The sequence below is a fragment of the Dryas octopetala genome, chromosome 1 (genome assembly GCF_963921425.1).
Source record: "Dryas octopetala chromosome 1, drDryOcto1.1, whole genome shotgun sequence".
Classification (NCBI taxonomy): Eukaryota; Viridiplantae; Streptophyta; class Magnoliopsida; order Rosales; family Rosaceae; genus Dryas; species Dryas octopetala.
In genome coordinates this window covers 803,413-826,027 of record NC_141366.1, presented here as the reverse complement: position 1 = coordinate 826,027, position 22,615 = coordinate 803,413, and the positions used below count along the sequence as shown (strand labels likewise).

Genomic DNA, 22,615 nt, shown 5'->3' with positions numbered 1-22,615 from the left:
GATGCCACAAGGCCATATAATTCCTTTCATGGCCTTAGCCCACCAAATACAAAAATCGAAGAATGAATATTACACCATTACCTTCGTCAACACTCCACAAGGCATCAACTAACTCAGACCCTTTTTCCCAGCAAACACCTCCAACATTTGCTTCCTTGAAATCCCCTTCGCAAGCTCTGACCATGACCTCCCTCCTAACATTGAATGAATGACCCACCCAAGTTAAATTTTGTTGGTTGAAATGAATGACCCACCCAAGTTGCAATACAAAGCTCAAGGATTTGAGCTTGGAGAGGCCGAAGATGACGCACAATTGTCATAGACCGGGACCCTTTGATTCATTGGTAATTTTAGCCAAAGACTCAACCCCTACAAGGTTGTACATTATGCAAGATTGTAGAAAATTGGTTTAATTTATACACATAATTACATTGATCTGTGTCTAGAGTACCCTAGTAGAGTTGGGATTTTGGGACAAATATCATAAAACCTAAAGGTCTTCAACAAAAGTGATGTGAAGATTTTTTGTTCATTAAATGACAACGGATGTATGGGCATGGCTAACAAGAAAAAGAAAACTTAAAAGAAGAAAAATTGGAAGATAAGGAGAAATGCAAAGGCAGCTCCTCCATCAAAGCTTACGTTTTTTTCCTTATTTTCCAATTTTTCTGTTTAGATTTTCTATTTCTTATTAGCTATAATGCCATATCAGCCCTTCATGTAATAATTTATAAAATCTCCATATCAGTTTTATTTAAGACCCATGGATTTTATGAGATTTCAAGGCAATAAAAGTTGTAAAAATATATGTATAAGTGTCTGATCCAAGATATCCTAACTCATCATAGTAAAGGTCTTTTTCAAGATTTTAACATAAAGATTTAGAAATCTCGATCAACTTTTGGTAGTATTCAAATGCTGCAGCAAGCGGTGTAAATGGTACACTTCTGGTAAGCCAAAACAATGAATGTAGCATACTAGCATTGCACCATCTTTTTATTTGAGTTTCTCATCAGTCATCTGACTCATGAATAGGCCAATGGCCATGTCTCCACAGAAAAACATGAAGAAGAGCATAGTGATGTTCCCTTTGATGGCACAAGGCCACATAATCCCTTTCCTGGCCTTAGCCCTTCAAATACAAAAATCAAAGAATGACTATTACACCATTACCTTGGTCAACACTCCACAAAACATCAGTAAACTCAAACGTTCTCTCCCATCAAACACCTCCAACATTGGATTCCTTGAAATCCCATTCTCAAGCTCTGACCATGGCCTCCCTCCTAACATTGAGAGCACTGATGCCATTCCCTTTCACCTCATACCCACTTTCCTCCAAGCCACTTTGTCTCTCAAGCCCTCCTTTAGAAAACTCATCTTTGATCTAATTTCTGAACAAAATGGCCACCTACACCAACAACCACTCTGCATTGTTGCTGACATGTTCTTTGGGTGGACTGCTGATATTGCCCATGAGTTTGGGCTGTTCCATGCAATATTTTGTGGAGGTTGTGGCTTTGGCATTGGATGTTACTTCTCTTTGTGGCTCAACCTACCACACAGAGGCACAGACTCCCAAGAATTCGAATTGCCAGATTTTCCTGAAGCCAGGGGAATTCATATTACCCAGATGGCAGAAAATTTAAGGCTGGCAAATGGGTCTGAAAAATTTTCAATTTTTCTCAAAAAAGGTCTTCTTGAATGGCGTAATTCTGATGGGATTTTATTTAACACAGTGGAGGAGATTGACAAGACTGGGTTGATGTATTTTAGGCGCAAAATTGGTAGGCCAGTTTGGGCAATTGGGCCTGTTATTTCAATGGGAAGCCAGGCTCGAGCTGCAAAGGAAGAGGCTGGAATTACACCAGAGATGTGCAACAAGTGGCTGAATACAAAGCCCTTCAACTCTGTTCTTTATATATCATTTGGGTCACTGTACACACTATCAGCATCACAAACAATGGACTTAGCCTTGGCTCTGGAGGCTAGTGGCAGGAATTTCATCTGGGTTTGTAGGCCTCCAAATGGGTTTGAAAAACAAAATGAATTCGAAGCCAAGGATTGGTTGCCCGACGGATTCGAAGAACGAATTAAAGAATCAAGAAGAGGGTTGCTAGTGCATCATTGGGCACCACAAGTTGAGATTCTGTCTCATGAATCTGTTTCTGCATTTTTAAGCCACTGTGGATGGAATTCAGTGCTTGAAGCACTTTGCCATGGGAAGCTGATACTTGGGTGGCCTTTGGCAGCTGAGCAGTGTTATAACGCTAAGTTTTTGAAACAAGAGGTGGGATTGTGTGTGGAGGTGGCAAGAGGGCAGAGCTGTAAAGTTAGACATGAAGATCTGGTGGCAAAGATTGAGTTGGTGATGAATGATCAGACAGAGAAGGGGAGAGAAATGAGAAGGACAGCTTGTGAGGTTATGGATATGATCAGGAATGCCATCAAAGATGATCATGAGGATGATTTCAAGGGGTCTTCTGTCAAAGCCATGGAGGAGTTCTTGAATGCTGCTGAGCTACGTGTGAGGAAGACAGCAAAGGGAAAACCGAACTTTGAGACTTAGTGCAGATTAAAGTTGATTTCATTGTGCATGGAGTGCTGCCATATTGAAGGGTTGGTTTGTTTTGGTAATTCATATCCAGTCCACTTCTCCTCTGCTTGTGTTTTATGTGTCAACCCAGTTCCAGTTGCTCAAAGTATTCTTGTTGAATAAATTCTCTGTTGCAATAATTTGCTCTCGGGGATTAGGGTAATTGCTGTGTAATTGGAGTGGATATGAGCTAGTGTTGGTACTTATTTAAGTTACAACTCTATTCTATTTTAGTGAAATTGTGATTGGATTGCAACTCTATTTTATTCTACTCCTTATTTCAGAGTAGTTCAAAAAATTTAAAAAATATAAAACATGTGCACAGTTCTATGGTCTAGGATAGTTGAATGGAGGAGGTCTATGATTTGAAGGGAGGGAGGGAGCCATTCAAGACCATAGACCTCCTCCATCCAAGCCATAACCTCATGTCATGACAAGCAAATTTAGTTATAGCAATTGGAAGCATTCTCCAATTTAGCAGCTAACCCATTTGATGTCTTCCACAATGTGATCACCATTATTAGTCAACTGATATTAACTGAAGAAGTTATATTTGATATACGCATATAGCAAAAGATTCATATTGCTCAGTTGATTGATATATAAAAAGTGCCACCCATTTGATACATTATATCATATTGCTCAAGTTCCACATCGGGTCCAAAATCAATAAGGCTGGACCGGACATTTCTTTGGTCTGACTTGGACTCGGTTTGACCCAAATTTTCTGCTTAGGCTAGGGCCGGTCCGCCCGTTTAACATGCCTAAGTATAAGTAGGACCTGATCCTCTACCACGTTAATTGGTACCAGACTGTACCAGGCTTTTAATATTAATCGTTAGATCTCTATTAAAAAGATCTAATGATTAAGATTCTGTCATGTGCTATAATAAACCATTTTATTTTTTCACCATTAATTTTAAAGAGTTATCAAAAGAAAAAAATGATAATAAATAAACTTCAGCTCTGATGACCCCCCCTTCCCGCAGATCTGCCATGGCCGCCACTACTCCAACCCACTATCTCATATCCCGTCGTCCACAACTCTCAATTTCCTTCTTTTCGGGCTATTCAGAGAGTATAAAATCAACTATGTATAATTCTTTTATTGTTTATAAAATTTTACTGTAGATCGAGAAAGCAAAAGGATGAACGGATTTTGATTCCAAAACATGAAGTGGGTTTTTGTGACGACAATTATTGGTACAAGAACCTTTGCGTTTGGCTGAAATAGTTTTGTGTTGGGTCTCTAGTTTTGAAATCAATCACTGGGTAAGCCAGATAATAGGGAGGGAATGGGTTGGAGCAATGGCAGCTATGGCAAATCTTAAGTTCTTAAGGTAAGAACAAGAAAGAAATTAAGAGTTGTAGACGAGAGATGAGAGAGTGGCGGCCATGGCACACGGAAGGAAGGTGAAGACGGTGGGGGAAGGTGAAAGACGTTAGGGGAAAGGGGGGTATCAAAGCTGAAGTTTATTTATTATTAATTTTTTTTTGGATAAATCATTAAAATTGATGGTGAAAAAATAAAAGAGAAAATTTGGGTTAAATACCTAATCCCAATAATTTTTTTAGAAAACCAGTAAGACCATATAATTTTTAGGTTGGGCTATTAATTAATAGAGTTAATTTTCAGAATAGGTCACAAACTAACAGCCTGTTCTTTTGGGCCTTATTATTGACAGATCTACCCTTTGTCCATGTCTGATGAAAGCAACAATGTTTAAGAAAACTGAAAGCAATTCAATTAATTCCTAATTTCACTGACTTAACTGCAGAAGGAATTATGACACTCCAAGTATTTAACCAGGCAAGCTGGCAAGAAATCTTCCTAGCACTCTGGCTCTCAGCCCTTCGGCTTGTGCAACGAGTTGAGACAAATCCATGTTAACATATCTTTTAACTGGAAAAAAAAAATAACATAGATAGTTACTTTCCCCTTCATTCTTTGTTTGCAGGAACGTGATCCTCTTGAAGGCCCTATACGGCTATACCACATCCTGAGGCCCGTCTTTGTGTCCTTTTGTCTATTGTCCCCCTGGCAATTGCTAATGTTTTGAGGAATGAGACCAAATTGAATTCCTCTTCTCTTCAGGGAGATACAGCATCTGGGAATGTGGAAAATGGATATGCACATGAAATGGATGGCAAAGCTAATACTTCAAGGAAACAGGGACTGATTTCTTCTCTCCAGGTCCTTGGAAACTTCTCTGGCCTCTTGTGCCCTCCTTCATCAGTTGTTGATTCAGCTAATAGAGCAGCAGCAAGAGCAACTCGCTTTATACTTAATTCCAAGAATGAAAAGGATGCATCAGGTGGAGGCAGTTGTGGGGATGCTTGTATAAAAGCAGGTTTATTATAAATTTTTAGTTCACTTTTAATCTCAGTCACAACTTCAAATTTTGTTAATTGGTTGTTATATGAGTTTTGGGGGTGGTTTATGTGCACTTTCTATAGTTTTCATGTTGGAGTTTAGGACATTAGGGTCTATCTTTTGAGAACCTAAACTTATCTCTTTCAATATCAGTCACACTTTAGATTTAGTTATGATTGTAGGACAGTCACAATTTCAGATGTAGTTGTGACTACCAAACAGTCACAACTAAATTGTGACAGTCACAGTTAATTTTTTATTATTTTTAGGTGTTATGTATTAATCCGTTTGATTTTTTATTTTTTCTATTTGAATCCTTTGTGTGTGAATTGAAAGCCAATTGCATGACTCTTTATTCATATATAATTGCAGATTTCTTAAAAAAACTCTCTCTTATTATAGTAGTCCTTATAATGATTTTGTTTTTGTTTAATTTAGGGATATAGGGTTGGGTTATGAAGTTGGTTAATGGTACCAAGCACTCGGCAGTGACTTTTTTTATAACAACTGAGCACTTCTTCCGGCGCTCGGCTCTAGTTCCTCTGTCTATTTGAATGGTACATCAAAAAAAAAAAAAATTAGTCTGAAGTTGTTTTTAAGAATAGGCTGCCTTTCTACCTTAAAGTTAGTCACAACTAAATCTAAAGTTGTGACGAAATAGTCACAACTTAGATTTAAGATGGTATCTTCTAAATGGAAGCAAAAATAGAGATGAATGTCAAAATATTTCTGTTTAACAGTCACAGGTTTACTTTCCTCCTTAAGAGGGTATATGTTTAATGCAAATTTCCTTTTTATGTTAGCTTTTATGTTAATTAAACATGTAGGTGTTTTATGTTAAACTTATTTTTTTATGAATATCGTTCACAACTTCAAATTTTGTTAATTCGTTGTTATATGAATTTTGGGGGTCCTTTAGGTGCATTGTCTTTAGTTTTCATGTTAGAGTTTAGAGATTTTTTAGTTATGAATATCATTCAATCACAACTAAATCAGTCACACTTTAGATTTAGTTGTGAGATAGTCACATCTTAAATCAGTCACAATTAAATCTCAAAACAGTCACAACTTAATTGTGATAGTCACAACTTTAGATTAGTTGTGACTAATTGGATTAATTATTTTTTTAAAAAAATATACAATAGTATAGTATAAATTAGGTTAACTTCTCCAAGTACAATACTTTTGCATAGTAGTTAACTTATTGTAATGGTGGAAGATATTTCATTCCTCTTGAATAGAGGGGTTCGAATCCCCTCCATGTTAAATGTTAATTTAATTTTTTGTGTAATGAGTAGAGTTTGGCCGGAGGTTCGGCCGGAGGACGGTGGCTGGAGTTCGGTCGGAGGTCGGCCGGAGGACGGTGGCCAGAAGTCGGGCGAAGGATGGTGGCCGGAGGTCATTCATGTTGCTGATGAGGGAAGGGTAGATTTGTATTTTTCACAATGGCATAGCAAGTAAATATAGAACTGTTGAAGACTTTTTAATTTCATAAAGGTTTGACTATTCAACTAGTATCTAATCTAAAATAGTATTTAATTTTGGTACCTAAACCAAAAAGTTATTAAAGTTTAGTTGTTAAAATCAATAGACCTAAAATAAAATGGTTTATTAAATATATGACACAATTTTAATCTTTGGATCTTTTCAATAGAGATCTAAAGGTTAATATTAAAAGCCTGTACAGTCTGGTACCAATTAAGCTGGTAGAGGATCCAGGTCCGTATATTAGTGCTCTCTGAAACTCAGAAACATAAAAGGACAAGGAAGCCACTACCAAAAGCCACTGCCGCAGCAGAGAGCGAGAGAGAGAGGAGAATGGCGACCACAACAATGAACTTAGCTCTTACAAACCCGTCGACTTTCAGTCTTCCAAAGTCTGCAAACCCTTCAAAGCTTAGGGTTTTCACTCTCAGATGCTCCTCCGCCGCCTCAACCGCGGTCCCAGGTACTGCTGCTATTTCTTTTGTTACCCTTCTTGTTTTCATTGTTTTCTCTCACTATACCAACTGTCCCAATAAGTTATTACCAACTGTCCCAATACGTTTTTAGTGTGCGTAAATATTTAAAAGACTTTTTTTTTTTCTGAAAAAGATTAATTTTTTTGTTCACTGAGTTTGATTTCACAGTAATTAGATTGAAGAACAAGTTGATTGGGTGCAATGGGAATGCAGTTTTGTGTCCGAGAATTTGAAAATAACAAAATGATGGGTTTGCAGATTAAACAACCCACAAGTCATTCATTCTGTTCTTAGGCTCAGCATTCATGTTTTATATGAATAAGCAATCAAGTAAGCTAACTGAAAATTGAGGTATAATATGTATTGCAAGCTAATATCTCAAGTCTCAACCCTATGGTTTTTATGCCCTGTATCTTGCATGCGATAATTACAATTTTTTTTTTCTCATTCTATTAGAAGGTTCAAGACATTTATAATGTTAGATGTTGTTAATTCCTTGGTATTATAGATTTATTTGGCAATGTTTTCCTCTGTTTCCCCCATTTTTATTTCCTTAGCAATTCCTCGATAGTGGGTGGGGGGTAGTGGTATCTTAGTTCTTAGAATTAACTGTTTTAGAATTTACAACAGAGAATTGTAAATGGTAGTGGTATATTAAGATGAGATTGTGGGCCTTAAATCTCATTTTAAAATCTCTCAGAGAATTCACAACTCATTTAATATGAGATTTTTAATCCCTTTCTAACCCCAAATCCCACCTCACTTCCTCATCTAAATATACAATAAGAGAATCTTTGCATGTTAGTCAATTAAATTTTGATCTTTCTTGTGCTTTAGATTTGGCAGAAAGACCTTGGAAGACTTCAGATGCTAGACTTGTGCTTGAAGATGGTTCAATCTGGAGAGCAAAGTCATTTGGTGCTTCAGGAACCCAAGTTGGTGAAGTTGTATTCAATACATCCTTGACTGGGTGAGATGACTTATAAATTTTGTAGCTCCCGGAAATTTATCTTACATGCCGACTGTCATTCTGGGTTCTTTGTTTTCGTGGGGTTTAGCTACCTGCTATATAAACTTTTTCAATTTTTTTTTTTTTGTAAGACTAATCCTTTCAATTTCCAGTATAAGGGTTTCCCAACCTTTGACTGTGGACCCTCTCTTTTGAACTTGAGGCAGTATATTAACTTAAACAAGTATTAGTTACCCTTCTCGGAACATCTCTTACAATTAATTTCAAACAGCTCCTGCCTTTCTTCCAGTTGAGAGTGATGATAATCACACTTTGGTTAAAGGAGATCTAGTGCTTGCATTAGTGGAAGTAGTCAGGTTGGGTATCAATGTTCAAGAGTTGATAAGTTCAGCATGTACTTGGAGTCTGATGTATAGGCATTCTACATTTTTACGCAGGTATCAAGAAATTATTACAGACCCTAGTTATGCTGGCCAATTTGTCCTGATGACAAACCCACAAATTGGAAATACTGGTGTAAATTTTGGTAGGTGGAGTTTTCTTTCTTAATTTTTAAAAATTGTATCATCTTGGATATGTTGAATTCTGACATTGATGCCTTCCTTATCAGATGATGAAGAATCAAGGCAATGCTTCCTTGCTGGTCTAGTGATCAGAAGTTTAAGTATCAGGTATGCTTCCTTCTCCTAATACTTCTGTAGGAACATTAACATCAGCTACTTCACTAAATGGGCTGTACTCAGTTTTCCAATAAACCGTTTCTGTCTATTGTTTTGCAGTACTTCAAATTGGAGATGTGCAGAACCACTTGGTGATTATTTAGAAGCAAGGAATATCATGGGAATTTGTAAGTTAAACCATGTTGTTAATCTTTAAGGCACTAATATTTTTCAGAATCATGCTAATTGGTGTGCTATGATGTATGTGTATAGCTTCTGACTTTTACTTTTGATGCCGACTGATTATGAAACAGATGATGTTGACACACGTGCTATCACCCGCAGATTAAGGCAAGATGGAAGCCTTATTGGTGTTTTGAGCACAGAAGAGACAAAAACAGATGAAGAACTATTGGAAATGTCTCGTTCGTGGGACATTGTTGGTAAGGATTTCATGGAGTTAGTTAAAGAAGGCAAAGGATTAGAAGTCCATGGTTTCTTGTTTTTAATTTTGCAGGGGTTGATTTAATAAGTGGTGTGTCATGCAAGACCCCTTATGATTGGGTTGATAAAACAAATTCAGAGTGGGATTTTAACTCCAATAGAAGAGATGGAGAGGCTTTTCGTGTAAGTCAGCATTGAGTTCTATTTAAATTACTATCGGGCCTATTTGGTAGCAGATGCGATACCAAATGGACTGGTATTGCTCTTGTTGGTAGTTCAGTCTTAATTGACTTTTTTTTTTTTCTGTGGTTCTCAATTGAAGGTTGTTACATATGATTTTGGAATCAAGCATAACATACTTAGGCGCTTGGCTTCCTATGGTTGTAAAATCACTGTTGTGCCTTCAACATGGCCAGCATCAGAGACTCTTAAGATGAAACCAAATGGGGTCCTTTTCAGCAATGGCCCCGGAGACCCATCTGCAGTGCCTTATGCTGTTGAAACAGTCAAGGAGATACTTGGAAAGGTTCCTGTTTTTGGAATTTGCATGGGTCACCAGTTGCTTGGCCTGGCATTAGGTGGAAAAACTTTTAAAATGAAGTTTGGTCACCACGGAGGAAATCATCCAGTCCGCAATCTTCGTAGTGGACATGTTGAGATAAGCGCTCAGGTGTGTAATTCTTATAAATTTCTCTTACATAGAATGGTCTTTTTAAGATTCCATTATATATTATAAATTTGAAAGAATTGAACTGGCATCGTGAAGGGACAGGTAAAAGTGTAAATTGGGTCTTGAGATACATTATGCTGTTTTTTATTATTTATTTCTTTTTCTGTAGTTAAATTAAGGTAATGCACATCTATGAATTACTTTTGCCTTTCATATTTGTGGCAGAATCACAACTATGCGGTTGACTCTAAATCACTTCCAGAGGGTGTAGAAGTAACTCATGTCAATCTTAACGATGGGAGCTGTGCTGGTCTTGCCTATCCTGCACGAAACATCATGTCTATTCAGTACCACCCTGAAGCATCCCCAGGACCTCATGATTCAGATTATGGTAATGTGAATTATGTTTCTACAGACTGATAAATAAATATCAAATTTTATGACCATCATTTATGGTGGGTGCTTGAACCAATTGCATCAGAACAATCCTAGAGACATGCACTCTTCATAGGAAATCTAGGCCCACACACCCTGTACCATTTTTTTTTTTTAATATTTTACATACTAATGATACTGATGTAAAGAAAATTTTTACTGCAGCTTTTAGGGAATTCATAAAGCTGATGAAGAAAGTCAAAGTAAATGCATGAACAATATCTGCACTGGGCTTTATTTGATGGATGGCATGCCTAAGAGGGGGACGGTTCAAATGGTAATACAGAACGTGTCTATGGGATTAACATCCTATTTAGGAGGTGTTCTCCCCCCCCCCCCTCCTTCCCCTTTTTTCTACCGTTGTAATGTTGATTGTAAAATAATTTATCTGAGTACTTGTCATATTTAATTTGTCCTACATGACTTTTCATGCTTTTCAGTGAATTATCTGTCTAATTTACTAACAGGTTCCCACTCTTCCCCCACCCCCCCCCCCCCCCCCCCAAAAAAAAAACTTATTGCAGAAAGAAAATCAGAGATATAACAAAAGAAGACCTCTTATCCTCTATGATTGAAAGTGGAAAGCTATTGCTATTTGTTACAAATGCATGAGAAAAAACCTATTGCAGAAAGATTACAATTGTCGTGTTTGGCCTTTTAATTCAAAAAAAATGATGCTCAGATTCAACCAATTGGAATAAAAAAAATATAAAAAAATCAACCAATCAAACTTAATGCGTAACATGTCGCTCATGACATGCACAAAGGTAATAAATCTTGTGGGTGCACTACCCCATTTCCTCCTTCATCCTGGTCTCCTCTAAATTGCAATTTTTAATAAATTACTTATTCTAAGGGAATTGAACCTTACTTGTTTTTATTCTAACTCATTTTTCCATCCTCCTTCACCCCAAAAACTTGATAAAATACCTTTAGGGAAGCATAATGAAAAACAAAATAGGAAATTTCTGCAATGCATTTTTTATCTGCTACTCAAATAAGATAACAAAGTAATCAGATATGAATCCATATCCCACCCTGTACTTCTTCCAATGAAAGAAACCGTTGAACAATTAATAGAAACATCCAGTTACATACTTCTCTTGTTGAGAAGATAACCCATAGGATCCCATCGATAAAAAAAAGGTGATAATTTACTTAACCTACAGACTTGTACCTGCAAAGAACCTTACACCTTAAAACCCTGTCCTGAACATAAAACCCTGGCATTACCATAATCTTAACCCTGCTTGGACCATGTGATCTCTGCCTATCCATTAACATGTCTTCCATGTAATGTGGATCAAAGCTCCTATTCTCTTCCACCCTCAAAATTCCCAGTGGTGGATTGAATGAAAATGCAAGCAAATGAAGCAACCAAATGCATTTGGTAGCAACAAAGAATGCTTGAAGAACCTGTTCTGGCCATGGCCTTGTCCAATTTAGTGTTGTAATGATGCAACTCATCTTCTGATCACAAAACTTACTGAATTCCTCGCAGTAATATTTTGTTCCCTTCCTTAATACTTCATTCCAGCTTAAATTTCTAAGCGCGACAAAGGATGAAAACTGCGCTTGGCGAGCTTGTTGAGGGTCTAGAAGCTTTGGTGAGCCATTCTTCTGAAACACACAGTTCTCAAAGTCTTGGTACAGTGACTGGTTTATGATAGCTTCCAAATGGTATAGCACTGCCTTTGAATACTTGGAATTTAATGACAGTTTAAATGGTTGGAGAAGCATATTCAAGTTGTCCACCAGGGTGGTATCTGATATTTCAATTTGGGCTACAAGGATTTTGCAGAATTGTTTAACTGACAGTCTTGCTTCTGATACTATCTGCAAGAAACCTTCCACCATTACTTCCTCGCTGACGGGCATTAAGTTTTCTGCATTCCCATCATTGGATTTTCCTTTCTTTGGAAAATTCCCAAGCTTTTCGGGGGTTTGGTAATTCTTAGAATGTGTTGCTTGTCTTAAAGCTTTCTTCAGTTCTTCACAGTAAGTTTCCAAGTACTCCAGCTTCTGCTTCAGCTCCCCCAGCGAAGATTTCATCTCAGAAGCCTCCGTTAAGGCTGCATGTCTATTCTCATTTGCTTCTATGAGCTCTTTCTTCAATGTTTCAATTGACATTATCCCCAGGTCTTTATAAACTTGAGAAACTTCCTCGGATTCTGTTCGGTTTGGAGAAGTTTCATTCTTGTGCTTCTTCTTTAACCGCGGGAACAACCATGACATCACTCCCCGACTTTTTGGTTGTGACTGAATAGATGAATGAGAATCTGTTAATGGCACAACAATATTAGAATTCCTGCAGTTCCTGATTGCATTTTCGGATTCAGTGGTTATGATAGCAGGCTTACATCTATTACAAGATGACACTGAGTTGAAATCCCCCAAACTATTTCTCCTACTTGACCTGAAGTACTCATTACCAGGTGATGTTTGAAGCACAGTGATGTGGTTTGCACATGAGCCAGTGACAGATTTATGATCCTCAGCTGGACAAATGTGGGACTCTGAGTTGTCTAAATCAGAAGGGAATCCTTTTCTTGAAGCCGAGTTTTCCTTGTAATTTGATAGAACTGTTTCATACCCATTTCCTTCTAGCCCATACTCATCCCAACTTTCGGATAATGTTCGATTCTTCATTGGAATTTGTTGATACCCGAGCACTGGTTCATCTTCATAACTCTGTAAAATGTCTCCAAATTTAGTGAACTTTTTCCAACCATAAATTCAATCTTTATGTATTTGACAACCAAAGAAAAGATGGTTTATCCAATATCCAATAGACTAGTCAAACATACCAACTTGATAAGGGCAGAAATGCAATAGTTATTACAGAATGGAAAATATACTTGAACCACAGAAAGATTATAGTCATAAAAAACAATGAAATTTAAATTATATAATTGGGAACTGAAACCACATCATAAAGTGAAGATGCACATTGGAGTAACAATGAAGAAACTGTCTCACAACAATGAAGAACACAGAGCAAATTCCAAACTCTAAAGCGAAAATGAAAGATGGCTAAAATTTATACTCACAGGTGTGAAAACAGGGTAGTCTTGAGCAGAGAACTGAGAAGCAGGGCGTGAGGCAGGGGAAGAAGAAGGAAACCTGAGATTTGCAGGGCTGCTTCCTTGCACCAAAGCAGCATGGAGAGCTCTCAGCTCCACTGCTTTGGCAATGGCAGCTTGAATCTCTTGCCTGTTAACCTCATTGTTCTTATTGTTATTGTCTGGGTCTTGAAAAATTTTATTGTCAGTGGTAAAAGCAGCCATGAAACAAAGAACTGGACAGAGTAGTAGAGCACGTACAACCAGAGAGTAGAACAAAGGAGAAGTGGGAAATTCTTTACAGAGAGAAAGGAACAACGAGGATTAACAAGTGGGTATCCAACGCTTGGATTTGATTTGCAGGGAGGAAGATCATGTCCACTGTAGAATCTTGGAAAACCAGAAAACTCAGAGAGAGAGAGAGAGAGAGAGAGAGAGAGAGAGAGAGAGAGAGGGAGAGAGAGCTTTTGTCCTTGTTTTTAATGGATTTGATAGAATGAGAGCATGTGAAGCTGAGAGAGAGGGAGAGTAATTCTTACTCTATGCAGGCATTGTGTTCAGTATAAACCAATTTACCAAAATGCCCATAGTTTCCTATATCAACCATAAAACCAACATGAGGTGGTGGTACCACTGTAAACATGATTGCTCGTACTACTAATTAGAAGATGTTTTGCTATATTCCACTACTATGTCAATGGTCTCAACTCTCAAGTGATGGCAATGCCCACTTTATTTGTGAAATACTATATGTAATCATAGCAATTGATAATCTAAGTGAGTTGGCCCTTGAAGTTAAGCTGCAGCTGCATTCTGATTGCACATGCTTTTTTTTTTTCCCTTTCAACCTGTCATATAAAAGAGAAAATATTGTGTTGTTGAAGTTATGATGAATATAATATTGGAGTATGATATTTTCACAGAGGTTGTCTATGAATTATGATGATATGTATTCTACTCGGCTCTAAAAAATTATGGGTTCTTGTAGAGTTTTTCAATAAGTGTAGATACAAAAGCAAAAGATATTTTATATATACGAAATATGGCATAGATCAAGCTTTAACGCAAAGTAGTACTACCCTCTAACCCCGAAAGCTAAGTCCGGAAATCATTTGCTAATATATTATTTTATTTTGTCTCCCAACAATTTTTTAATTTTCTAACTAGAAAAACATTCACAACTCACTTTTATACCAAATACAAAATATTGAATACGCATAAATACTCGCAAGCCATGCATATTGACATTATTGTATATGAGTAAATATGAATTTTGACTAGTGACTACAAAGAAAATAAGTAGTTGAGGACTTATTTTATGCATGAAACATTGAAACTGAATGAGAAATCAATTAAAATGCATAAAATGGAAAAGTATGAAGTTAAGAGTATGAGAATGAGGGTAGTTTGGTCCATGTCAAAAAATTTCTGAGCTGTCCAATTGCCGAAAGGAGTGGACCGGGGGACAGAAATATCCTAAACCTTCCAAACACTCAAGTCTTGCTTTTCTGTAATTTTAGTGAATATTGTAAAGCACTGTACAGTGCCACAGTGGGGACCAAATGAGGTCCTCCCCCTTCGTACCCCGGTAGATTACCAAAATGCCCATAAATTTCAGAACAGGAATGTTTTGGACATCATGGACACGAAGCAAGGGTATTTTTGAGAAAAACAAGGATTTGTTTATTAATGGATTGATCTTGAGAGCTACTATTTGCACACCCTTTTTTTTCTTTTTGCACACCCCTATTAGAAAAAAAAAAAACTCAAAAAAAAAAAAGACAATAAATGAGGTGGTGCTGCTGCATGCGGGGAGGAGAGAGAGGGATTGAGGAGGGTGGCCGGTGCTGCATGCAGGGAGGTTGGTCAGAGAGGGAAGGGGTTGAGGGGCTGGGTGGGTTGGGTGGGTTGGGTGGAGGGACTGGCTGGGGGAGGGTTGGAGAAGAAGAAGGAAAAAAAAAAAAAAACAGGGGAAGGGGGTGTGAACGAGAGAAAAAAGAGAGGGAAAGAGGGGAGGGTGTGTAATGAAATGAGGGTATTTTGGTAATGGGTTGGGTGTGTGTTGAGAGGTTTTGAATTTGAGGTAAGTGTGTGGGGTGTGTAGGAGAAAAAAAGAGAAAAAGGGTGTGCAAAAAGAAAAAAAAGGGTGTGCAAATAGCAGCCCTCTTGATCTTTTGTTTACCAAGAAAAAAAAAAAAAAAGGCTTGATCTTTTCTTTATTGTGGAAAAGGATTTACGAAATGTTTAACATTTGAGTTCGTTGTTTCCATAACCACTTTTGTTAAAAAATAATTAATTTATTGAAATTAACTTTTTGAAGCAACCACCCTCCCAAAAAGTTAGTGTGGTTTGTCAACCTCCACATGCTAAAAGTATTCTTCTCTTTTTTAATCAATTGCATATTTCATAATTATGGTTGAATAAATCACTAAGTAATCTTTTTTTTTTTTTTTTTATAGATTCACTGAGAATTCTTTTTTTTTTTTTTTTGAGAGGGGGGATCAAATTTGGTGCACTGTGAAAAATTTTACGACCCTTTCAACTGGGCTATTTAATGTCACTAAATAATCCTTCTTAAAAATAATAAATTACAATAATTCTATATACTATATAATTATACATAAAGTTATACGTATTTTTAATTTCACATTCTACTCTCACAAGTCACAAGTCATAAGTCATAAGTCAGATCTCTAATTATTTTTTAATAAAAAAATTAAACGGCACATTAATTTAATTTTGTGCATAAAATTTTTTACATGGACATTGCTCAACAATAAACTTTATGAAATGACTTATTTTAATGAGATGTTTACTATTTTGACATATGGTTTCAAAAATATTTTCACTTTTTTGGTTATTTTTTAGACCGAATTACTCTTCATATAAATAGATCGATACTCCATTATCTTCTTAATTAATTAATTCAAACATTTTTTACTTTAATTATGACTTTTTTTTAGTTTAGCATGTAATTCAATCATTTCATAGTTTAAAAGAATAAAACTTCAAGTTTTAAAAATAGAGATCAAAATTTCAAGTGCCTCAATAAAATGAGTGATGTGTGTTATAAAATGTCCTTTGGTCCATTGGCTGGGTGAGAGAATTTATGTTTGGATTCATTGTCATTTTAGACAAGTGACACGAAAATGACAATGCCTTGAAGGGCACATGGGGGATCACAACTATGTAACATTGTTGAGTAATTGTACAATGTTAAGAGTGTATGCTTCATGTAATTGTACATGAAGATAGATACAGTCCCTTGCCTATTCCCCAACAAACAAGAGGGTTAGCTTTGGTGTCTCTTTCACTGTACCAGAAGGAATATAATAAGAACAGGCAAAGACGCAATGCAGCCAAGTCCAAGCAACAAAACAATACAGCAAATATTGCAGGCTACGAGCTTTGTTTTCTTTTTTCTAGTGAAATGTCCACCACAATCAAAACATGACCTCCAGCCCTCCAGGGCTAGCCAGCTCTATCTCTTTGTGCAATGTGCACATCTAGCTAGAATGTATGGTACAAATATACCCTGCCATTCTAAGTATATAATATATATATATATATATCTTTACAAAGTTAAAAGCAAGTACAATAAGATAAGGTACACTAGTATATATTCTTGCTGGGCTCCTCGTATGATGCTTGTATTTTGTCCTGTTTTGGTTGTTTGATCCTAGTAAAAGCGGATTCGGCTTGTTTGATTATCTCTTTGAATATCTGCCATTTTTCTCATTAGTCATTACCAATACTTAAGAACACTTTTATAATTAAGCAATATCAAGTTAGTAACAACCACTGTGTGTGTGTCATATATATTACAGTATTCTTGTTGTTAGCTGCGCCTTTGTTCTTTGTGGGGAACTGGGGATCCACGTTGTGCATGCCTAGTGTCTAGTACTATGTAATTCTTCTAAAACAAATTTGGCTTGTCTATATATCTGTCTTCGATCATGTACTTCTTGGTTAAAATTTGCTCTGAGATCATATTGCTTTGTCAGTATCTTTCATTGCTTTCATACAAGTTGAGGCACAACTGCTGAGGATTCTAATACTAATAATAATAGTGATTTCAGACAGATTATACAGAAACACTTCAAACCAGTTAGCAGCCTGCAATACTGCAATAACCTCAATTCACCCATATTAATTAATTAGAACCTTTACCCATAATAGAATTTGCAAGTTGGGTGATTTTCTACGGCCGAAAAGGGATTAATTAAGGATGTGACCCATTAGTTGCATATATGGTTTGGTATCATCTTTTACTAATTTGAGCATCATCTTTCCAAATGTTGAAATTGATAAGAAGTTAATTTCACATGGGTTAGTTAAAATAGGATACGCTAGGGTCATATCATGCATGACAGTGAAATATATTGTAACATTTATGAGTGGATGGAAAGACGCATGTGGTAGTGCTAGATTAAGCCAGTAAATCGAATTGTCAATGTCCTACCAACTCCTAATTTTGACCCGTGAATTAGACACTCCTGTCTTATTGGTGTCTCTACTCTTCGGTTGTTGGGCTTCTCACAAAACTTATGTCTTAATGCTCAGCAGAACTTTCTTCCCAATTCCACCAACTTTCAGCCCTTTCTATACATTTTGGTTTGGTAGCTTGGACAACTTTTTGCTTCTTTTCTCAGTAGAAAGCACAAGAACACATGCAATTTTGCCTCTATTATGTTGAATTTCCTTTCTCTCGCTTTTCAAAGCAACCTCACCAACTTACCAATCGGATCCTATTAATGTTGGCTGAGGTCCCTAGTTCGAAACCCCATTTTTTAATTAAAAAAAAATGGCACAATGGTTTAGTGGTATTACTCCTTCAACAATAATTTCAATTAAATTTGTACAATGTAAAGAACTAAAGATCAAATACAAAAAATAATCTTGTTAAGAATAAATGACCAATTGCGTCTTTGATCACGTGAAGCCCAATTCCTCCAAATATGTTCGTTCCCCTGGTTTGGGCCCAAACCGTAATCGCACATGTTCCATGTTATTAAGCCCTTTTAATATCCATTTGGGCATAACTAATATTGGGTCGAGTCCACGAAAGCCCAACTCCATGTAAAAAACTTGAACCGCAAACGCTTTTTTTGGTCGAAGTAATTGAAGCGCTAACATTTTTTCCTTAGTGTCGTTGCCGCCCCAAGAAAATAATCCTATTGGCGTATTAGGAGAGCACGCGGATCGCTATCCATTCCACTCTACAAAAAAGAATACTCACCCTCGATTACAAAACTAATCAACGCTCCATATACACTCATTCAAAATTTTCAAAACCCCCAAAATTTCAAACTATCCGCTTCTCCACGCTCGCAGTGTATAAATAAAACCCACCAAAGCATCCCCAATTCACAAATTCACATCTACTTTCTCTCACTTTCCCGCGAACCAAACACCCAAATCCTTGAATCTTTCATATCTGAGAAATGGCTCGTACTAAGCAAACTGCCCGAAAGTCGACCGGAGGGAAGGCACCTCGGAAGCAGCTGGCGACGAAGGCAGCTAGGAAGTCAGCTCCGGCGACCGGAGGAGTGAAGAAGCCTCATCGTTTCAGGCCCGGAACTGTGGCTCTTCGAGAGATCAGGAAGTACCAGAAGAGCACAGAGCTTCTGATCCGGAAGCTTCCGTTCCAGAGGCTGGTGAGGGAGATTGCTCAGGACTTCAAGACCGATCTCCGGTTCCAGAGCAGCGCCGTGGCGGCGCTTCAAGAGGCGGCGGAGGCGTACTTGGTGGGACTGTTTGAGGACACCAACCTCTGTGCCATTCATGCAAAGAGAGTGACCATTATGCCCAAGGACATTCAGCTTGCTCGTAGGATTAGGGGTGAGAGGGCTTAGATTAGAATCAAATGCCCAAATCTATGTATGTTTGCTGTTTAGGTTAACAAATTTGGTTCAAAACAATGTAGTTGATTATATATGGTATTTTATTTCACAAAAGAATTACTATGTTGCAATTGCACTATTCCCTAAGCTATGTCCTCTTTGAATTATTGAATTTCCCAGCCTTACTATTCAGATGTTCTGCAAACTCAATCTCAGTTATTGGGCAATACCCCGCCAGGTACTGAAGGAATTCAAATCTATTTAAAGATTGAACAAATTCTAGTAGAAGATGCAGCATAAAGAGCATTAGAGCAGGGAAGCCAATTCACACAATCTCAACTGCTGCTATTAGAAACCATGGGCTTTACCATGCCCTCTCATTTGAGCAGTGAAAAAGGAACTGCTAAAAAGCTAATTGCCATGTCTTTCCATTGAACTTGTAAAATCTCAACTACATACACGAGATTAGATTTCCTCTTAAATTCAAATTTATTTATTTATTTTTTCAATAAGTACAAGCTTAGGAGTTAGGGCAAGGTAACAACAAATAGGAAGATGATCACTGGCAGGATGAGAGCGACATCAGTTTACAATGTGTGCCATTTAATGGAAACATCAAACAGGACATACCAATGTAAAGAAGTATCCAAATAAACAAAGACAACTATGAGTAGCATACACAAGAACACTGAACACATGAAGAAATGGGGCAAATTAGTTTCAGCTAATGGAACTAAATGGAGATGGACTTGGGGGAAACTGGAACTTGAACAGTATACCTTCACACTTTTGTAGATGACCTTGGCTGTGGTACAAACAAAGTTGGTTTCAGCCTGTTCTGGAATACAGGGATGGACATGGTGGAACATGTACTTCCACTACTCCTTCAAGCATCTGCACAACCTTCCTCATAGTGGGTCGAAGAGACGGGTCTTCTTGGATACACCAAATACCAACCATCACACTCTTTTCCAGCTTCATTCTATCATCCAAGGCCTCAACTTCGTGATCTACAACAACATCCAATGCTCCTGCTAGGTAGCAATCGTAAATCCAATCCGTTAAAATTGCTCTCTCTTCGTCCTTATTTTCCATATCAACGCTTCTCCTACAGCAAATGATCTCTAGTAGCACAACACCAAAGCTATACACATCAACTTTGGTAGTGATTGGCATGTTCCTGAACCACTCAGGTGCAACATACCCTTTTGTTCCTCTAATGGCAGTATGAGTATGGCTCTGATTCATCATCAACAGCTTTGCCAATCCGAAATCAGAGATCCGAGGATTGTAATAATCATCAAGAAGTATGTTCTGAGGCTTTATATCACAATGAATGATTTGGGTGCTGCACTCTTCATGCAAGTACAAAAGTCCTTTGGCTACTCCATAAGCAATTTCAGTTCTTTGCCTCCAACTGGGTTTCACATCAGCAAAAAGGAAGCTTGCTAATGTGCCATTGCTCAACAATTCATATACCAGCAATCGTTGTTGTCCCTCATCACAATATCCAATCAGATGAACCAGATTCTTGTGATGTGTCTTTCCAATTACATTCAATTCCGTCTTGAATTCCTTCTCACCATCTTCTATCACACAGCGTAGCTTCTTCACTGCCACTTGGACACCAGAACCAATTTGTATCATCCCTTTGTAAACAACTCCAAAAGAGCCCTTTCCTAATTCTTCCGTGAATCCATATGTAGCATCCAGAAGCTCTTTGAAACTAAAAGAACGCAAATTAGTGTCCAAATCATTTTGGGTAAATCTTGCACGTTTCTTCTGGAAAATGAAGTAAAATCCCAGACAAACTGCAGAAACTAACATAAAAATAACAAAACCAGATGTAGCCAAAAGTGCTATCAGAGTGGTCTGGTTCTTCGTCTTCTTATCATCTGCAGGAACTTGTTGAGTTGAATTATTCTTCTTGAATTTGATGAAGGTCTTTGAATTAAGACTGCTGTCCACTCTGCCATTTGAGAGAGGTAACTTCTTTTTCCAACAAGTTTCATTTGTGTAAATAGCAACAGCACACAAACAGTCTTGAAAGCAAGATTCATTGCACTGGTCTGCAGTAGAAGGCTTTAACTGCATATAATCTGAGGTTAGCCAATCAGTATTTGTTAGCACCTGAACATCATATTGATCTTTTGTGGAACTATGGGAATCTTCTGCACAGCCTTGTATGAAATTCGGGTTGCAGCTCCCGTATGGGTCATTTGGATCAACTAAAGAGTAACCTCTTGGGCATTCACAGGTTGGCCTTTCATCTGCTTTGAGAGAGCAGATACTGTTGTTCCCACAAACACCGAGACCTGAATCAACACCAATATTTTGGCAAATATTATGTGGCTCTGCCCAAAGATGGATCCAGCTTACATTTCCAGTGAAGGTCTTTGGGTGATAATATTGAGCAAAAACCCCATCAAAGTTGAGGGTTGCTCTAATATAGTAGTCCCTTGCTGAGACACTCTCTCCCCCAGTGAAAGTGAATTCTCCACCATTCTCTCGCAGAACATACATGTAACCTGTGGCATTGAAAACCAATTGTAAACCTGCACTACCTGGCACAGTCCCATTGGTAGTGCGGCTTGCATAGTAAGGTTTGTTGGTGTGTTCGGTTTGCAGGTTTATGGTGTTAAGCACAAGATTACCATCTGGTTGCAAACGTAGCTGGAACCGTCCTTTGGAGTAGTCAGTCTCCGATTGTCGAGACGAAAGCGTCCCTCCTCTTTCAATTATCCCTCCAGGCAACATAGTATCAGGAGGATTGTTGAAGGTCTCCCATAACTTTTCTGAATTGTCATCTTCAAGAACAAAGTTGCCAGTATCATTCATAACCCCATAGGCAACAACACCAACAATGATTCCAGATTTCCATAGCTCTTCACCCTGTGGACTAGTAAGCACTAGTCCTCTGTTGGCTGTCAAGTTCACAGTTGATCCCTTTGGTGCAGGGCTATCCCCATTTGCATACCAAACTATGGTTCTGTCTGGTATCTTGGCATACCATATAGAAAGCAAGAAAAGATCATTGCTTTCAAGTTGCCTAAACCCAAAGGCAAATTCACCAGATGGAGAAAGCCATGAGGAGTTACCTGCAGTTGCAGATAGAGAAGCACCCACTGCTACGCTACCATTAGTTTGGGAAAACACAGAAATTGGTAGTAGAAACAATGAGTAAAACAGAAGCAGCTGTACAGTAAAAGCCATTATTGCCATATATTGCAAGCACCAATGTGGTTAAGCACTTGCCCTTTAAAGAAGGAACACAATTAATACCATCAGAGATACGTAAAAGTTGGGAAATTAAGGGCGGTTTGGTATTTACTCAAATTTTTTTTTAAAAAATTAAGATTTTTGTTTTAAATGTGAGTTTTCAAAATCAATTTTTAAAATTTGAAAACGTGTTTCGTATGAAATTTGAAAACAATTTTTAAATTTAAAATATGATGACATCTAAGAAAAAAGGGAAGTGTAAAAAAAAAAACGATGTTTTATTATTTTAAAAAAGAGGCATGTTTTCGAATTTTTTTAAAAAAATTGTTTTTAAAAATGGTCTACTAAGCACGTTTTCTTAACTAAAACTTATTTTTTTATT

At 37.5% G+C, this 22,615-nt stretch overlaps 5 protein-coding genes across 6 annotated transcripts; 3 read left to right on the top strand and 2 right to left on the bottom strand.

Annotated features, from left to right (window-relative positions):
- Positions 1 to 1,045: 1,045 nt before the first annotated feature.
- Positions 1,046 to 2,569, top strand: LOC147296074 (UDP-glycosyltransferase 92A1-like). Its single transcript, XM_086257209.1, has one exon. The coding sequence runs from the start codon at positions 1,046 to 1,048 to the stop codon at positions 2,567 to 2,569; it is 1,524 nt and encodes a 507-aa protein (XP_086113335.1).
- A 4,146-nt stretch (positions 2,570 to 6,715) lies between these two features.
- LOC147296073 (carbamoyl phosphate synthase small chain, chloroplastic-like) lies at positions 6,716 to 10,548 on the top strand. Its single transcript, XM_086242740.1, has 10 exons — positions 6,716 to 6,918; positions 7,769 to 7,901; positions 8,339 to 8,427; positions 8,512 to 8,572; positions 8,681 to 8,748; positions 8,875 to 9,003; positions 9,078 to 9,187; positions 9,327 to 9,674; positions 9,900 to 10,065; positions 10,275 to 10,548. Exons 1-10 carry the CDS (start codon positions 6,789 to 6,791, stop codon positions 10,322 to 10,324), a joined length of 1,284 nt encoding a protein of 427 aa, XP_086098866.1. The 5' UTR covers positions 6,716 to 6,788; the 3' UTR covers positions 10,325 to 10,548.
- A 561-nt stretch (positions 10,549 to 11,109) lies between these two features.
- LOC147296072 (DNA double-strand break repair RAD50 ATPase) lies at positions 11,110 to 13,686 on the bottom strand. Of its 2 annotated transcripts, XM_086249345.1 has the most exons (3): positions 13,160 to 13,686; positions 12,470 to 12,800; positions 11,110 to 12,388 (listed from the first exon to the last, which is right to left on the bottom strand). In XM_086249345.1, the coding sequence occupies exons 1-3, from the start codon at positions 13,394 to 13,396 to the stop codon at positions 11,268 to 11,270; spliced, it is 1,689 nt and encodes a 562-aa protein (XP_086105471.1). In that variant the 5' UTR covers positions 13,397 to 13,686; the 3' UTR covers positions 11,110 to 11,267. The 2 variants fall into 2 exon arrangements, with proteins under 2 accessions (XP_086105471.1, XP_086105463.1); XM_086249337.1 differs by having other exon boundaries at positions 11,110 to 12,800.
- Positions 13,687 to 18,551: 4,865 nt separating this feature from the next.
- Positions 18,552 to 19,185, top strand: LOC147296071 (histone H3.2). Its single transcript, XM_086239495.1, has one exon. The coding sequence runs from the start codon at positions 18,616 to 18,618 to the stop codon at positions 19,024 to 19,026; it is 411 nt and encodes a 136-aa protein (XP_086095621.1). The 5' UTR covers positions 18,552 to 18,615; the 3' UTR covers positions 19,027 to 19,185.
- A 282-nt stretch (positions 19,186 to 19,467) lies between these two features.
- On the bottom strand, positions 19,468 to 22,236 carry LOC147296070 (G-type lectin S-receptor-like serine/threonine-protein kinase RLK1). Its single transcript, XM_086246160.1, has one exon. The coding sequence runs from the start codon at positions 22,234 to 22,236 to the stop codon at positions 19,843 to 19,845; it is 2,394 nt and encodes a 797-aa protein (XP_086102286.1). The 3' UTR covers positions 19,468 to 19,842.
- Between the last annotated feature and the right edge of the window lie 379 nt (positions 22,237 to 22,615).

What these genes read in the sequence shown, in the direction of transcription:
- LOC147296074 (XM_086257209.1), top strand. Translation starts at nt 1,046, where the DNA reads ATGTCTCCACAGAAAAACATGAAGAAGAGCATAGTGATGTTCCCTTTG.
- LOC147296073 (XM_086242740.1), top strand. Translation starts at nt 6,789, where the DNA reads ATGGCGACCACAACAATGAACTTAGCTCTTACAAACCCGTCGACTTTC. An exon ending in ATCAGAAGTTTAAGTATCAG is followed by an intron (nt 8,573 to 8,680) that starts GTATGCTTCCTT and finishes ATTGTTTTGCAG; the next exon opens with TACTTCAAATTGGAGATGTG. An exon ending in GAGATGGAGAGGCTTTTCGT is followed by an intron (nt 9,188 to 9,326) that starts GTAAGTCAGCAT and finishes TCTCAATTGAAG; the next exon opens with GTTGTTACATATGATTTTGG.
- LOC147296072 (XM_086249337.1), bottom strand. Translation starts at nt 13,396, where the DNA reads ATGGCTGCTTTTACCACTGACAATAAAATTTTTCAAGACCCAGACAAT. An exon ending in ACTACCCTGTTTTCACACCT is followed by an intron (nt 12,801 to 13,159) that starts GTGAGTATAAAT and finishes GACATTTTACAG; the next exon opens with AGTTATGAAGATGAACCAGT.
- LOC147296071 (XM_086239495.1), top strand. Translation starts at nt 18,616, where the DNA reads ATGGCTCGTACTAAGCAAACTGCCCGAAAGTCGACCGGAGGGAAGGCA.
- LOC147296070 (XM_086246160.1), bottom strand. Translation starts at nt 22,236, where the DNA reads ATGGCAATAATGGCTTTTACTGTACAGCTGCTTCTGTTTTACTCATTG.